The sequence below is a fragment of the Halichoerus grypus genome, chromosome 11 (assembly GCF_964656455.1).
Source record: "Halichoerus grypus chromosome 11, mHalGry1.hap1.1, whole genome shotgun sequence".
In the NCBI taxonomy this organism is placed as follows: Eukaryota; Metazoa; Chordata; class Mammalia; order Carnivora; family Phocidae; genus Halichoerus; species Halichoerus grypus.
The window spans coordinates 215,888-232,623 of NC_135722.1; the positions used below are offsets into that span (position 1 = coordinate 215,888).

At 62.4% G+C, this 16,736-nt stretch overlaps 1 protein-coding gene across 3 annotated transcripts; it reads left to right on the forward strand.

The window, feature by feature from the left end:
• Window positions 1-208: 208 nt before the first annotated feature.
• On the forward strand, window positions 209-14,831 carry B4GALNT4 (beta-1,4-N-acetyl-galactosaminyltransferase 4). 3 transcript variants are annotated; one of them, XM_036098238.2, is made up of 20 exons: window positions 216-559; window positions 3,650-3,750; window positions 4,132-4,227; window positions 4,322-4,417; window positions 4,497-4,587; window positions 4,667-4,767; window positions 4,951-5,018; window positions 5,197-5,275; window positions 6,497-6,563; window positions 6,704-6,838; window positions 6,911-7,020; window positions 7,099-7,199; window positions 7,289-7,389; window positions 7,459-8,374; window positions 12,330-12,619; window positions 12,760-12,913; window positions 13,045-13,117; window positions 13,230-13,383; window positions 13,739-13,865; window positions 14,376-14,831. In XM_036098238.2, the coding sequence occupies exons 1-20, from the start codon at window positions 409-411 to the stop codon at window positions 14,497-14,499; spliced, it is 3,135 nt and encodes a 1,044-aa protein (XP_035954131.1). In that variant the 5' UTR covers window positions 216-408; the 3' UTR covers window positions 14,500-14,831. The 3 variants fall into 3 exon arrangements, with proteins under 3 accessions (XP_035954132.1, XP_035954131.1, XP_035954133.1); XM_036098240.2 differs by having other exon boundaries at window positions 219-494; XM_036098239.2 differs by lacking the exon at window positions 6,704-6,838 and having other exon boundaries at window positions 209-559.
• Window positions 14,832-16,736: the final 1,905 nt, after the last annotated feature.

Genomic DNA, 16,736 nt, shown 5'->3' on the forward strand with positions numbered 1-16,736 from the left:
TGGAGACGAGCGGTGGGCACACCCTAACTCGCCGGCCCCGCCTCCCGCGCCGCGGATTGGCTCCCTGCGGGCTGGCCGGGCCCCGGTTGGCTCGCGCCGCGCGGCTGCCGGGCCCGTTTCACGGTGGGTAGCACCGCAGCGTGGATGCTGCTCGGTCCCGCCGCGGCCCCCAGGAGCGTGGAGCCGGAGCGGCCGGGCGGGGCCGGGCGGGGGCACCGCCGGGAGCCGCTCCGCCGCCCACCCCGGGCCCGCGGCCGAGGGCAGCCTGGGGTCGCGGCCGCACCCTGTGGCCGCGGGGGGCGGACAAAGGGCCATGCGGGGCCGGGAGATGCGGCGCGGGGCGCTCGGGAACCGGGGGCCGCAGCGGTGCCGCTGAGCACGGCCCGAGGCGGGGCGGGGCCGGCCGCGATGCCGTGGTTCCCGGTGAAGAAGATCCGCAAACAGATCAAGCTGCTGCTCTTGCTGGTGCTGCTTACCTGCGCCGCATGGCTCACGTACGTGCACCTGAGCCTGGTGCGCCAGGGCCGCGCGCTGCGCCAGCGGCTGGGCTACGGGCGAGGTACTGGAGGGGGCGCGCGCCCTGGGGGCGGGGGGCGGTGAGGGCCACTAGCAGCTCGGGGTCCGGGCCTTCTTACCGCGCCCGGGGCTCGGCGTGGGCCAGACGCGCCCGGAGACCCTGGCCACCTTACCCGGCTCGGCGATATTGGGGCAGGGGGCGCGGTTCCGCGCGGCCCGGAGCCCAGTGACGTCAGCAGTGACGTGCGCGACCCTCCTGGGGAGCGTCCCCAAACCTGGGCGGACTCCGGGATCTGACCTGGAGCCAGTAGTGACGGGGTTTACGGTGGGCTCTTGAGACATCGCCCCCAGGCCCTGCATGCTGGGATTTTCAAGAAGGCCTTGCACCTCCACCACTTGCCTCCTTAGCAGAGCCTCAGTTTACCCATCTGCTGGGGAAAGGGGAGAGACAGATCCAGCCTCCCGACGGGGGGTGGGGGAAGGGTTTGGAGGGAGCTACTGGTGCTGTTGGAACGCTTCCTGGAGGGGGTGCCCTAGGTAAACCTGTAACAAGAGACTGAGATGCTTTTGTGTTGGGGGGTGATGGGGACCCCTGAACTGCCTGGAGTGAACTTTCCCAGGTCCCTCCAGCTCACACTCCAGTGAGGACAGTGAACCCACAAAGCAAATCAGGTCCTGCTGAGTGTTGTGAGAAAGAGCTAGGGAGGGGTTGTGCCCCTTTAGCTAAGGGGATCTGGACGCCCTCTTGAGGGTGGTGGCTGCTGAAACACATCTGGAGGAAGAGCACTCCTGGCAGGAGGAACAAAACTATGAGGACCTGGTGGGAAGAGGAGAAGCAGAAAGCCTGGAACCTGGGGAAGGGGTATGGGGATGGGAGAGAGGGCAACACTTCAGGGCAGAAGTAACCCCCCACCCCCCCACCCCCGCACATCCTAGCTAAGGCGGGAGCAGAAGCCCCTGCCCAGGGCTGGGAAGATCCCAGCCAGACTGCCCCTGACCCTTCTTAAGGAAGCAGGGTGCTGGGTGTCTTTAGGACGGGAGGTGTAGAGAGAGAATCTTGCTTCCTAAAGACTTGGAACAAGGACTTTGGCTCACAACACCCAGGGCCACTCCACCGAAGGGTCCAAACCTCCCTGTTCAGTCCCAATCCTGTCTCTCAGTTGCCAAAGCCCTCTGCCTCCCCTCTGTGTGCCTGGACACCTGGCTCCACAGATCTCCCAGGCCAGGGGTCTGGAGCTTGTCCCAACCCCCCAGAGTCTACACACCTCACAGCCACCACACTCTTGAGAGGCCCCCAGTGCTGCTCAGTCCCTAAAAGAAGCCCTCCTCCCCAGCTATCAGCAAACAAGGCAGGACCCAGTGCGTGACCCAGTGACACAGGACAAAACCGAACCCCCTTCCTCAGTCACCTCTGTGGCTTTCCAAGCAACCACAGTCCTCCCCAGCTCAACTTCCTGAGTAGCTGGGGAGTCTAGCTCAGCAACTGGGAGGGGGTGGAGGTGTGGGAACTCCATTTCTGAGTCCCTCTCTGCTCTCAGCTACACCAGCAGAGAAGCTGGGTGACTGGCCAGACTGCCCTCACTACTCCTGGGTGAGCAGGAGCTCTTCAGGGTCCTGGAAGGTCAAACTCTCCTGTGGCACCTTCCAGAACAGCTCCAGCCCACAGGTCTTGGCTCTGGGCTGCAGCCCCACCTTCTGTCCAGCCACCTGGGCTCCACCCAGGGTAAGGCTTGTGACCAGCTGAGCAGCTAGACATGCCTGAGGCCTTTTAGAGTGTTGGATCAGTGCTATCTTCACTTACAGCTGGGGAGACATCATTGGAGCGGGGCAGGGGGGCTACTTTCCTGGTACCCTGCAGGATAGCTGTGTGGCAAGAGGCCTCTGCGGACCTCACTGTGCTGGGGCTCAGCCCCTGCAAGACAGTGGTGGCAGCCCGGGCTGCAACCCCACCCCAGAAGGCTCCTAGTACCCACGGACTTAGCTTGGTGGGCAGGGAGTATCAGGGCCAGGCTGTGGGGATTTGGCCAGGAACCTCTTAGGGGTTCATCTGCCAGCTGGACAGAGGGCAGTGAGGGAGGAACCCAGAAGAAGGAGCAGGTGGGCAGATGCCAGCAGGAGTCCCATAGGCAGGAGACCAAGGACAGCTCCCCTGTCCTGGAGAAGGGGCTCAGGCCAATTATGCCCACACAGGAATCTAGCTCCTAGAGTCTGGACTGAAGGATGGGCATGGATGTCAAAACCCAGGCTTGCCCTGCAGCAGAGGCAGGGCTCCTGGATTGGGGATCCCTAGGTGGGAGCACCAGGAGGGGCAGAGGTGGGATACAATAAAGCCTCCCTTCCAGAGCCTCAGGTCCCAGGGTGTGGCACTCCCCACCCTGCCCCAGGGGACAGGGTGGGATGTTCAGGCCCACAGCTTGGGGAAGAAGTCTGGGAATCTGAGGGAGTTAGGGGCATGGCAATGCCCCAGGCTAGGGGATGTGTCCATGGGGGGGGGAAGCTCTAGAGATGTCCACAGACAGACCTAGGAAGGGTTCCTCAGGGGTACAGTCTCTGCAGAGCCATGTCCGCCGCAGGTCCTCCCGCAGCCAGACCAGCGTGTCTACCCCTCTTCCATCCAGGCTGGTGCCAGGGCCCCTTTGGTCCTGAACCCCCGCCCCAAGGGCAGGAGGTGGCACGTGGCCATGGGCTGGGGCTGGCTTAGCCTTAAGACAAAAGCACCAGCTTTCCCAATAACAAGTTCCAGCACTAACCCTTAGCACAGTTTTGATAAGGGAGGGAGACACAAAACACTCAGTATCAGGGAAAAGTGCTGAGGGCACTTCCTGGGGGCCTTCCTGACAGCGGAGCCACTGACCAGGATGGCCAGATAAATGTGTACATGTCGCACACAACTCTGCTCCCTGGCACCGGTCAGGGAGCTCGGAAAAGCCAGGCGGAGGCCTCGAGAAGGGGCTGCCCACCCTCTAGGGGTGGGATGTGGGAGAAGGGCCCAGCAGAGAGCAGCTGCACAGCTGTAGGGGGGGTGTCAGGTACGAGGGAGCAGACTGAAAGGGGAGGGTTCCGCGGGAGACCCCATAACCCCAACTGACCCCCAGCAGCAGGGCCCCAGTCATGCCCCACATGCCACCCACAGACGGTGAGAAGCTGAGCGGTGTGACAGAGGGCAGGGGTGTCCGGACGGCACTGTCCACACAGAGGGCGGAGGACTCCAGCGAGAGCCATGAGGAAGAGCAGGTGGGAGCAGGGCTGTGGGAAAGGACACGTGTGTGCAGGACACACACTTGCGTGCCAGTGGCCTCGGGAACCCGTGGGCTGTGTGGATGGAGGACTCGGGTGCAGCCTGTTGGTGTGCACGCCCCAGCACCGCCTGGCCTGGAGTTCCGTGTCTGGGGGGGTTAGGTGGTGCACGTGTGGGGTGGCCCGTTGTCTGCCTGGGCAGGTGTGATGAGGGGCATGTGGATGTGTGTGTTTGGGATACGATGGATTTGGGATTTTGTGGCTGGATGTGTGCAGGGGAGTCCTTGTGAAGTTTGTGTCCTGCTGTGTGTGGTTGTGTGAACCCTCCCTGCCCTCCCATTTCTCAGCTTTGACCCCGGTGCCTTTTCGCTCCTGTAGCCCGAAGGCCGGGACCCAAACATGCGTTTTCCTGTGGGGGCTGGAAAGCCACCCCCTCTGAACCTCACTCATCAGGTGCCCCCGTGGTGGGAAGAGGTGAGCTCTGCTTGGCTTGCGGCTGTGATGGGCTTCAGGGGAGTGCTGGAGGTGGGGCTTTGCGGAAGGTAAGGCCCCCCTCCCGCCCCCCCAGTACAAGGGGCAGGTGAACCTGCACGTGTTCGAGGACTGGTGCGGAGGCGCCGTGGGCCATCTGAGGAGGAACCTGCACTTCCCACTATTCCCTCATGTGAGTGCTGGGGTGGGGGGGCAGGCCCTACAGGGTGGGGAGGGGTACGCAGTGGGCTTTGACATCACTGCCCCCCCAGACTCGCACCACCGTGAAGAAGTTGGCTGTGTCCCCCAAGTGGAAGAACTATGGACTACGGATTTTCGGCTTCATCCACCCAGCAAGAGATGGTGCGAGGGTGGGGATGTGCCAGGGAGGGGAGGTCAAAAGGGGCCCCACACCCCCCTGAGTCCCTGTCCTGTGGCCTAGGAGACGTCCAGTTCTCTGTGGCTTCAGATGACAACTCTGAGTTCTGGCTGAGCCCAAACGAGAGCCCGGCGAGTGCCCAGCTGGTGGCCTTTGTGGGCAAGGTACCCTCAACCCCACAGCCTTCCTGCCCCAGCCCCTCCACCCACACCCCCATCTGTCTTCACTGGGCCTCCTGCCGCCTCCGCCACCTGTCTCCTCCAGCTTCTAAGGGACGGGGACTGGATGAGGCTGGTGCCCCCAAGGAGAGGGTGAACCCCCTCCACCCCTTCTGTATCGCTTCCCAGACTGGCTCAGAGTGGACAGCTCCTGGAGAATTCACCAAGTTCAGCTCCCAGGTGTCCAAGCCCAAGCGGTGAGTGGCTGGGAGTGTGCGTGCATGAGTGTGCACACACATTTGCATACACATGAAACCACTGCACTTGTGCCGTCCTGGCCAAACTACCCTGGGCACCCCATCTTCTCTGCACTCTCTGTTTGGAGCTCCTGGGGGCATGGCAGGGGCATGTCCCCCTGATTCCTTATGTCCCCAGGCTCATGGCCTCCCGGAGGTACTACTTTGAGCTGCTGCACAAGCAGGACGACCGAGGCTCAGACCACGTGGAAGTGGGCGTGAGTGTGGCCGGCCATCCGTGGGCTTCTAGAGAATCCACCTCCCCTCCCCTGCCCTCTCTGCTCCCAAAACTCCCTTCAGGGCAATGGTGTGGACCCTGCCCCCCACCCTGGGAGTTCCCGTCTAGTTGGCAAAGCAGACCCTCAGGGACAGGGCCCAGGGTCAACTCTGCCTGCTCAGAGAGGCTTCATGGAGGAAATGTCACTTGAGTAGAGTCTTGAGAGATGAGACATTCATAGGGAGATCCAAAGAGGAGAGAATCTGGGATGGGGGTGCATCAGACGAATTCCAAATCTCAACAACAGCAGAGGAGTAGGAACACCGAGCGTTCTTCCAGAACTCCAAGGGGTCCAGTGGCCAGGTGGGGCCTGCAGTGCCAACCCTGGACAGCTCTGGCTTTGTCCTGAGAATGAAGCAGTTGGGTTTGCATCTCAGGAAAAACCCTTTGGCCACTGTTGCAGAGAGCCCAGGGGGAGGGATCTTTTATGTGTGGTCCCTGAACCAGGGAGGTGGGAAAGGAAGAAGTGGCAGGTGCAGGGGGAAGTGGGTTTGCACAAGACAGAGGGCCTGAGCCTGGCTGTGTGTGCGGTGATGACTAGATTGGGATGGGGGTTCTCAGCCCCAGTTCTGTGGGATGTCGCATGTGCCTGGTATATGTGACAGGCATCAACCCAGCTCAGCTGGCAGGGAGTCCAGGCTGGAGACTCAGGTTTAGGGTGATCTTGTGGAAGACAAGGGGGTGCCGAGAGGACCCAGAATGAGGTAGGAAGGGAAGAGGGCCTAGAACAGCTCCTGGAAACCCCAGCTTGAGAGGAGGGAGGGAGGGACAGAGCCTGCAGAGGAGACAGAACGAGCAGCCACAGGAGTGGGGACACAGGGAGGGGGAGAGCTAGGGAGATGAGGTGTGCCAGCCCTTGGAAGGTCAGCTGTGACCTCCAGGAGAGCATTGGCTGTAGAATGGGGAAGCAGGCCACAGGAAAGCCATAACCCGCAGGCAAGAGAATGCTTAGGATGTCAGGAAAGGCCTGGAGGGAGCATAGGGGGGTCCTTACCTGCCACCAAGAACCCCTCTCCCATCCACCCTCCAAGTTTCCTGCACCCTTGAAGGGGATGCCCCCACTAGTTCCCCATGCCCACATGAGAGAAGACCCATTCCTTTCAAGCTCTGTTCCCATTCTCACCCCCACCCTTTGGTCCTGACCGCTCTCTCCCTCCCCCAGTGGCGAGCCTTCTTGCCGGGCCTGAAGTTTGAGGTCATAGGCTCTGCTCACATCTCCCTGTACACAGGTGCGGAGCCCAGTACCTCTCTGGGGAGTGGGGTGGGCTCCTGATGGGTGGTCTCTGGGATGGGCGCTGGATGTGGGTGGGGAGGGGTGAGGAGTGGCTCTGGGTATTCCTGGGGACCCCACACATCCCTCTGCCCCCAGATGAGTCATCCCTGAAGATGGACCACGTGGCCCACGTCCCCCAGTCCCCAGCTAGCCATGTGGGGGGGCACCTGCGGCAGGAGGAGCCCAGAGCTGACATGCTGCGCCCAGACCCCCGAGACACCTTCTTCCTCAGTGAGAGGGGACCCTGCAGGGGGGTGGGGCGGGGACACCCAGCCTGCCATTCTGTAACCACTCCTCCCACAGCTCCTCGGGTGGAGCCTTCAAATCTGGAGAATGTGCTGGAGCCCTGTGCCTACGCCCCCACCTATGTTGTCAAGGACTTTCCCATTGCGAGATACCAGGGACTGCAGTTTGTAAGTGCCCCTCACCAAGACCTTCCTGAGACCCGGACCTCCCTCCCAGGTCCCCTGAGCCCTCTGCCCCGCCCGCAGGTGTACCTGTCCTTCGTTTACCCCAATGATCACACGCGCCTCACTCACATGGAGACCGAAAACAAGTGCTTCTACCGGGAGTCACCGCTATACTTGGAAAGGTGGGGGGGGGGGGCACCAGCAAGGAATGAGGGCGGGGCCTCTTGGGGGGGCGGCGAGATATCCTCTCTGATGCCCCACCCCACCCCAGGTTTGGGTTCTATAAGTACATGAAGATGGACAGAGAGGAGGGAGAGGAAGATGAAGAGGAAGAGGTGCAGCGCCGAGCCTTCCTCTTTCTCAACCCGGATGGTGAGTGCCCCCCAGTCCCCCCAGCATGTGCCCACCTGGGCGTGGCAGGCTTAACCATGCTTCCCACAGACTTCCTGGACGATGAGGACGAGGGGGAGCTGCTAGACAGTCTGGAGCCTACGGAGGCGTCCCCCCTGCAGAGCGGCCGCCGATTCCCTTCCCCGGTGGCCCCCAACACACCACCGGGAACCATGCCTACCCCGCCAGCGCCTCCCAGCACCCGGGACCTGCCAACCCCCAGGCGCTCCCGGGCGCTGAGCTGGGCTGCCCGGGCTGCGCGCCCCCTGCCCCTCTTCTTGGGCCGCGCCCTGCGCCCCCGAGCCGCAGCTGAGCAGCCACCCCCAAAGGTGTATGTGACACGGGTGCGGCCCGGACTACGGGCACCCCCGCGGGACCTGGCACCTCTCAGCCCACGCGGCCCGCCCTGGCCGCCCTTCCCTGGAGTCTTCCTCCGTCCCAGACCTCTTCCCCGGGTGCAGCTGCGGGCACCCCCACGCCCGCCCCGGTCTCGAGGCCGCAGGACCGGTGGCTCCCAGGCCACAGAGCTGAGGCCCTCTGCCCGGGCGCAGGCCACCCAGGGGAGCCAGGAGGGCCAGCCGCACATGCTGGGACTCACGGCACCCACCGCGGACTTGAACTTGTCGTCAGAAGCACAGCCTGTGACCTCCTTCCTGAGCTTGTCCCAGGTGTCCAGGCCACAGCTGCCTGGGCAGGACGAGGACGAGGAGGAGGAGGAAGCAGATGAGGATGGGGCCCAGGGCGAGGAGGACAGCGAGGAGGCGGCGGGGCACCCCCGCGGCCGCTGGCGCGAGGACGCCATTGACTGGCAGCGCACATTCAGTGTGGGCGCAATGGACTTCGAGCTGTTGCGCTCCGACTGGAACGACCTGCGCTGCAACGTGTCCGGGAACCTGCAGCTGCCTGAGGCTGAGGCGGTGGACGTGGTGGCTCAGTACATGGAGCGGCTCAACGCCCGCCACGCCGGGTATGGGGGGAGGAGCGCACATGGAAGGGGCGGTCCTAGCGGGTATGGGGGGAGGAGCGCACACGGAAGGGGCGGTCCTAGCGGGTATGGGGGGAGGAGCGCACACGGAAGGGGCGGTCCTAGCGGGTATGGGGGGAGGAGCGCACACGGAAGGGGCGGTCCTAGCGGGTATGGGGGGAGGAGCGCACACGGAAGGGGCGGTCCTAGCGGGTATGGGGGGAGGAGCGCACACGGAAGGGGCGGTCCTAGCGGGTATGGGGGGAGGAGCGCACACGGAAGGGGCGGTCCTAGCGGGTATGGGGGGAGGAGCGCACACGGAAGGGGCGGTCCTAGCGGGTATGGGGGGAGGAGCGCACACGGAAGGGGCGGTCCTAGCGGGTATGGGGGGAGGAGCGCACACGGAAGGGGCGGTCCTAGCGGGTATGGGGGGAGGAGCGCACACGGAAGGGGCGGTCCTAGCGGGTATGGGGGGAGGAGCGCACACGGAAGGGGCGGTCCTAGCGGGTATGGGGGGAGGAGCGCACACGGAAGGGGCGGCCCTAGCGGGTATGGGGGGAGGAGCGCACACGGAAGGGGCGGCCCTAGCGGGTATGGGGGGAGGAGCGCACACGGAAGGGGCGGCCCTAGCGGGTATGGGGGGAGGAGCGCACACGGAAGGGGCGGCCCTAGCGGGTATGGGGGGAGGAGCGCACACGGAAGGGGCGGCCCTAGCGGGTATGGGGGGAGGAGCGCACACGGAAGGGGAGGCCCTAGCGGGTATGGGGGGAGGAGCGCACGTGGAAGGGGAGGCCCTAGCGGGTATGGGGGGAGGAGCGCACGTGGAAGGGGAGGCCCTAGCGGGTATGGGGGGAGGAGCGCACGTGGAAGGGGAGGCCCTAGCGGGTATGGGGGGAGGAGCGCACGTGGAAGGGGAGGCCCTAGCGGGTATGGGGGGAGGAGCGCACGTGGAAGGGGAGGCCCTAGCGGGTATGGGGGGAGGAGCGCACGTGGAAGGGGAGGCCCTAGCGGGTATGGGGGGAGGAGCGCACGTGGAAGGGGAGGCCCTAGCGGGTATGGGGGGAGGAGCGCACGTGGAAGGGGAGGCCCTAGCGGGTATGGGGGGAGGAGCGCACGTGGAAGGGGAGGCCCTAGCGGGTATGGGGGGAGGAGCGCACGTGGAAGGGGAGGCCCTAGCGGGTATGGGGGGAGGAGCGCACGTGGAAGGGGAGGCCCTAGCGGGTATGGGGGGAGGAGCGCACGTGGAAGGGGAGGCCCTAGCGGGTATGGGGGGAGGAGCGCACGTGGAAGGGGAGGCCCTAGCGGGTATGGGGGGAGGAGCGCACGTGGAAGGGGAGGCCCTAGCGGGTATGGGGGGAGGAGCGCACGTGGAAGGGGAGGCCCTAGCGGGTATGGGGGGAGGAGCGCACGTGGAAGGGGAGGCCCTAGCGGGTATGGGGGGAGGAGCGCACGTGGAAGGGGAGGCCCTAGCGGGTATGGGGGGAGGAGCGCACGTGGAAGGGGCGGCCCTAGCGGGTATGGGGGGAGGAGCGCACGTGGAAGGGGCGGCCCTAGCGGGTATGGGGGGAGGAGCGCACGTGGAAGGGGCGGCCCTAGCGGGTATGGGGGGAGGAGCGCACGTGGAAGGGGCGGCCCTAGCGGGTATGGGGGGAGGAGCGCACGTGGAAGGGGCGGCCCTAGCGGGTATGGGGGGAGGAGCGCACGTGGAAGGGGAGGCCCTAGCGGGTATGGGGGGAGGAGCGCACGTGGAAGGGGAGGCCCTAGCGGGTATGGGGGGAGGAGCGCACGTGGAAGGGGAGGCCCTAGCGGGTATGGGGGGAGGAGCGCACGTGGAAGGGGAGGCCCTAGCGGGTATGGGGGGAGAGGCGCACGTGGAAGGGGAGGCCCTAGCGGGTATGGGGGGAGAGGCGCACGTGGAAGGGGAGGCCCTAGCGGGTATGGGGGAGGAGCGCACGTGGAAGGGGAGGCCCTAGCGGGTATGGGGGAGGAGCGCACGTGGAAGGGGAGGCCCTAGCGGGTATGGGGGAGGAGCGCACGTGGAAGGGGAGGCCCTAGCGGGTATGGGGGGAGGAGCGCACGTGGAAGGGGAGGCCCTAGCGGGCATGGGGGGAGGAGCGCACGTGGAAGGGGCGGCCCTAGCGGGCATGGGGGGAGGAGCGCACGTGGAAGGGGAGGCCCTAGCGGGTATGGGGGGAGGAGCGCACGTGGAAGGGGAGGCCCTAGCCTCTGGGACCTTCAGACCTTCCCCAGGGCCCAGGGTACTGACCTGGGAGTGTAAACACACCCCCTAGGGAAGAGTCTTCTCTGCCTGTCTCTTCTGTGCCTTCTGGGGCTTCTTATTGTCCAGGTTTCCTGTCCAATGTTAGAAGCCTCACCCCCCCCACACACACACACACGGAGGGCTGGCTCCCCTGTGCACCTCCAGACCCCACCCTGTCACCTTGGGCCTGAACCCAAGAATGAATCTGAGCCAGCCAGGACTCTCCACCAAATAGAGACACATCCAAAAGTCAACCTGAGAGTCCCTGGACCCCTCCTCTTCTGGCACAATGCTACTGGGTCTTCCAAGAGGGTCTTCCTCTGACTCCAGGGGAGGGCACAGGGCTTCTGCCCCATGGCTGTCTCTGGTCTCCTCCAAGCCCCAGAAATCTAGGCCTGTCTCCATCCCCATGTAGGTAGTGGTGTGGTGAGTGGGAGGCCTCAACTTGGCCCCGCTGGTGGCACTGGTGGGTTCTGAGTTGTGTGAGCCTTGAAGGAGGAGCAGGATCTGCACAGACAGCAATGGTAGGCAAAGGCACTGGGACAAGAGGCCAGGGGCGTGGTGTGTAGAGAATAGAGAAGGGGTAATTGTGGGCCTTGAACAACCTGCTCAGCACTCATTTTTCTTACTTTCGATACAAGGTTTTGAGCAGGACAGGGGTTTGACCTGTTTGGGTTGAAGACAGACCTGTTGCTGCCTTGCAGAGGAATAGACAGGATGGGAAGCTCATAGGGGCCATGACTGACAGGCTAGGTCCAGGGCAGTGATGGGATGGCATGGGAGGGGCAGGGATTTGATTCTAGGTTGCTGAGTGTGAGCCTGCCCTTGGCTCTAAGCTTCCTGAGAGCAGGGTATGAATGGCCCCAAGGACTGAGAGTGTAGGTAGACCCAGAGCATTTGGGGCAGAGCATAGTGGGGATGGCAGGGGTTGGTAGGAGTATGTACCCCTTGGAGGTCACACAGGTAGGCTCCCATGGTGAGGGGTGCTGCCTACAAAGGGAAGACATGCAGCAGAAGGAAGAAGCAATCTTAGCATGGGCAGGATCCTGTTTTCCCAGGATAAGAAGGCTCTGCTTGAAGGCAGAGTGGAGGACGAAAGATACTCAGCAGAGCCAGAACGGGGGAAGGGACAGAAGAGGCTCAGGGCAGGCCCAGTGGCATCTCCCTTCAGGGCCTTAGAAAGAGCAGGGGAGGATTGGGGCAAACCTGCCAGATTGGATACCCCAGAACAAAAACCCTGTAGGAAGAGGAAGTCAGCTTACTCAGCATGAGGGGACATTGAAGGCAAGTTAGAATCTGCTTATGGTCCTAGAATGCCACTTTAAGCCATCCAAACCCCATTCTGTGGACAGTGGGTGGCCCTGAAGTTTTCTGAGCATGTCCTAAAGATCACTGTGGATGTGAGTGGTGGCAGGAAGACCACAGAGGAGGAAAGGACTGGCCTGGGCTTGGGGACGCCTCCCAAGTGTGCACCACCCTAGGGAGGGGGAGGCACACAACGTGGGCCTGTCTTCTCCGAATGCCCCAGCAGGGCATGAGGGGTGAGGGGGTTTGTGGCAGCCTGGGAGGGCAGAGGATTCACAGCAGCTACCCCAGCTGGTCAGCTGAGTGGCCACCTGGTTTGTGGGGTTGGGGGCGGAGAAGAGGGAGGAACGAAAGGTCGAAGCCCAAGGGTGCTGACCCAGCCGCGCTTCCCAGGCGCTACGCGCTTTTGCGCATTGTGAACGTGGAGAAGCGCCGAGACTCCGCGCGCGGAAGCCGCTTCCTCCTGGAGCTGGAGCTGCAGGAGCGCGGAGGCGGCCGCCTGCGCCTGTCAGAGTACGTCTTCCTGAGACTGCCGGGAGCCCACGCGGGAGACGGCGACAGGGACGGAGAGAGTCCTGAGCCTGCTCCCGCGACCTCCACGCGCCCAGACGGCCGCCCGGAGCTGTGCAGGCCACTGCGTCTGGCCTGGCGCCAGGATGTGATGGTGCACTTCATCGTGCCAGGTGCGCGGGAGTGCCATGGGCCCAGGCACCTGGGGTGGGGGGGTGTTCCAGGAGACCTCGCAGCGAGGTGAGGGAGCACCACTGGCCGTGGACGGGTTAGGTCACCTTGGGATGGACTCAGTGGCACCATCCTCCACCAGTGAAGAACCAGGCGCGCTGGGTGGCCCAGTTCCTGGCGGACATGGCCGCGCTGCACACCCGCACAGGGGACTCACGCTTCAGCGTCATCCTGGTGGACTTTGAGAGCGAGGATATGGATGTGGAACGGGCCTTGCGCACGGCTCGGCTGCCCCGGTAACAGTGCCCTCCACCCCCACTGGGAGGACCGAGCGCATCTTGCCTCCTCGGGGAGGTGGGTTTTCCTGCCCCTGCCCCAGGGACCCGTGCCTGTGACTTCCCACCCCTGCTCTCCCTCACCCCCCGAGGTACCAGTACCTGAGGCGAACTGGAAACTTTGAGCGCTCGGCGGGCCTGCAAGCTGGGGCGGACGCCGTGGAGGTGCGTGGGAGGGGTGGGCGGTAGGGAGAGGGAGATGGGGGGAGCCGAGGGAGGAGCTAAGCTTGGGGAGCAATGGGTGGGGCTCAGACTTCCCCGTGACTTTGACCTCCAGGATGCCAGCAGCATCGTTTTCCTCTGCGATCTGCACATCCATTTCCCCCCCAACATCCTGGACGGCATCCGCAAACACTGTGTGGAGGGCAAGCTGGCCTTTGCGCCTGTGGTCATGCGCCTGGGCTGCGGGAGCTCGCCGGGGGACCCTCATGGTAATGCCCTGGATGCCCCCACCCCAGTAACGCTAGGAGTCCCACCAATGCCAGGGTAAAATCTAGGCCCCTGGGGGCCTCTCCCAACTCCTGAGGTAGGCCTGGGGACCCATCAATGCCCCTCATATTGCCCAGAACCCGAGGTCCTCCCCCAGAACCTCCAGGGTCATGCTTGACCCTTAGGGACCTCCTCCAGCACCCCAGTCACGTGCAGGGCTCCAGATTATGACCCCCACAGAAGAGTGACCCCTGAGAGCCCCTCTGATGATAGGATCCTGTACCAGACCCGCTCCTGAGGTTGGGGAGGAAGGCTTGCAGGACCTTGCAGGTGTCTGAAGGGCACCTCCCTGCCCAGGTTACTGGGAGGTGAATGGCTTTGGCCTCTTCGGGATCTACAAGTCAGACTTTGACCGCGTCGGAGGCATGAACACTGAGGAATTCCGTGACCAGTGGGGGGGCGAGGACTGGGAGCTCCTGGACAGGTGACCACCTCCCCACCCTTCAGGGAGACTAAGGACACTTCCATAGCTTCCTCTGAATGGGGAGGGGAAGCCCGAGGGGTCCTCATGTGCTGCAGGGACTCTGTCCTTCTGCTTCATCTCCCAGGATCTGTGGGCCTAGGAAGAAACCCTTTGACCCTAATCCCCACCCTAATCCCAAAAACCCTTCTTACCTCCAGGGTCCTGCAGACTCAGGGACAGCCTTTGAATAGACTCTGTCCCCGGATCCTATAGGCCCAGAGGTGGCCCTGAGTCCCCATCTCCCACCAGAGCCCTATAGTAGTGGAATCCCTGACACCCCCCCCCCCCCAGCCCCTGGGCCAGGGTCCTGCCCACTCCCATCCTGCCCACCCACATATTCCAGAAGACTCAGGGCAGCCACAATTATCCCCCTACCACCAGGTCCTGACCCCACCCCCACCCCCAGCCCTGCAGGCCTAGGGGCAGCTCTGCCACCCCTCCCCAGGGTCCTGACACCCCCTTTCTACCCAGGGTCCTGCAGGCAGGGCTGGAGGTAGAGCGGCTCCGACTGAGGAATTTCTACCATCACTACCACTCCAAGCGGGGGATGTGGGGCACGCGCAGCCGGAAAGGCTCCCGCACAGAGGGGCCCTGACGACCAGGCAAGCCCTCCCAGCCCCTGGCTACGGTCCTGTGGTGGTAGCCGGAGGCCGGGCCCCGAGCCTGGTGCCTGGGGACCCGGCAGGGCTCCTCCCGGGGGCGCAGCCACCGCCTGTGCCTGGCCCCCAGGGGCCACCTCCCCCTTCGTGCCCCTCCCCCGAGAGGCAGCCTCCACCGCTGCTTGGGGCCCGCGCTTGGTCTCCACACTCTGTGCGATGATTTCTGTGAAATTTTGCCGTAGCGATGACATTGTTTTCAGGATTTCCAAGAGTTCTGTCTGTTCCGTTTTTTATTCAGAATGAAATGAAATATTTTTTTTAGTTCTGACTTGTCCTCTGCCTGGTTCTCTTGGGAGGGCAGAGATGATTCTCGATGACTGCCGGAGAGCCCTGGGCACTGTCTCTGCTCCTTTGGCCCTTCCTGACTCAAAGCTGCAGCAGCCACACTGACCCCCGCCCTCGTCCACACTCAGGACCACTCACCGCTTCCCCTTGAGCTTCAGAGCTGGGACCTCCAGGGGAAAGGGCTCCCGCCCTCTTCCTTGCCACTCTGTGCCTGTGGGGGTCACGCAGCCAACCATAGCAGACACGGGGCAGGGCCTTCACACCTTTGAGAAAAGAACAGTCAGCCATTTCACTGCCCTCCCTTCTGAAAACAGAACTTGGATGTTAGTCCTACCCCAACTTCCCAGGAGGTGAAGGTGAACTCAGCACCCCAGGTGGGCAGTGTCCTGTAACCACGTTGGGGGCAGGACTCTGCTGAGTTGCCAGAAGCAGAAAGCCCAACTCAAGCTGGTTTATGCCATAATGGGAAGGAGGGATGCTTATCTGACTTCTGTTCATGTACGTGGAAGTTCAGGGTCGGGGGCATGCTGGGAGAGTACTGACCAGAGGCTGGGTGATGCTGTCGAAGCCCAGGTCCTCCCTGGGGGTGTCAGCTGTCTGAAGATGGGTCCCAATCCTGGGAGGGAGGCTGGTGCTCTGCCTGTGTGGGATCTCTGTGGCCGCCATAACAGATTTCCAGAGACATAGTAGAATGTATCATCTTACAGTTCTGGGGGTCACAAGTCCTAAAACCAAGGGATCGGGCTCCTGGAGGCTTTAGGATTGAATCTGCTTCATCCTCTCCCCATTTCTAGAGGTTGCTTGGATTCCTTGGCTCAGGGCTTCTTCTTCCACCTTCAAAGCCAGCAGCTTGCCATTTTCATATCCCTCTCTCCCTGTGTCTGTCATCTCTGCTTCCATTATCACATCTCTCCCTGACCCTCCTTGCCTCCCTCTTGTAAAGACACCTATGATTACACTGCCCCCCTCCATGAACCAGGATAATCTCCCCATCTCAATCAATATTATTTTTTTTTAGATTTTATTTATTTAAGAGAGAGAGCGCATGAGAGAGAGCACAAGCGATGGAGAGGAAGAAGCTGGCTGCCTATCGAGCAGGGAGCCAGATGCGGGGCTCAATCCCAGGACCCCGGGATCATGACCTGAGCCGAAGGCAGACACTTAACTGACTGAGCCACCCAGTCACCCCTCAATCAATATTCTTTATGTAATCACATCTACAAAGTCCTTTTTGCCATGTAAGGTGATAGTAACAGGTTTCAGGGCTTAGGGCCTGGATGTCTTTGGGGCCATGATTCTCTGTACTTCCTTACTCACATTCAGTGGTAGGCAGTACATCCAGCCGGCAGCCCAAACAATCCTCGTGAGATTGGCCCAAGTTGTATCCTTAGGTCACGCCTCACCATGAACACAGGGCAGCAGAAAGGATCCCAAAGAAAGAAGGACCAGATGGACCCCACCATCTGGCCCTGAGAAGATTCTAGAAATGACCGTGCTGGAAGGGTCATTCAGCCCTGCCACTGCTGACCAGAGTAGCCAGCAGATGTTTGTAGACACTAAGTCACCTGTAACACGTGGGCTTCACAAGTCCGCTGGTCCACAGAGCACAGTGCCTACAGGGCAGAGGACACAGCTCACCTGCCACATACCTGCTCAGAAGCTACCAGATGCCCATAGCTCATACTGCCCTCTCCTCCCCAAGTATGTAGTTCACATGGGATTTTCTCTACTCACAGATGTTTCATAACAAAAAAAGAACTAGTGCTGGATTTAGGAATACAGTCTCCAAAAGAGAGGGAGAGAGAAAAGAAATGCAAACAATAGGCAGGTGAAGCATACACGTCAGAAAAATAATTACCTCAGGAAGCAGAAGAAAATTTCAAGCGAA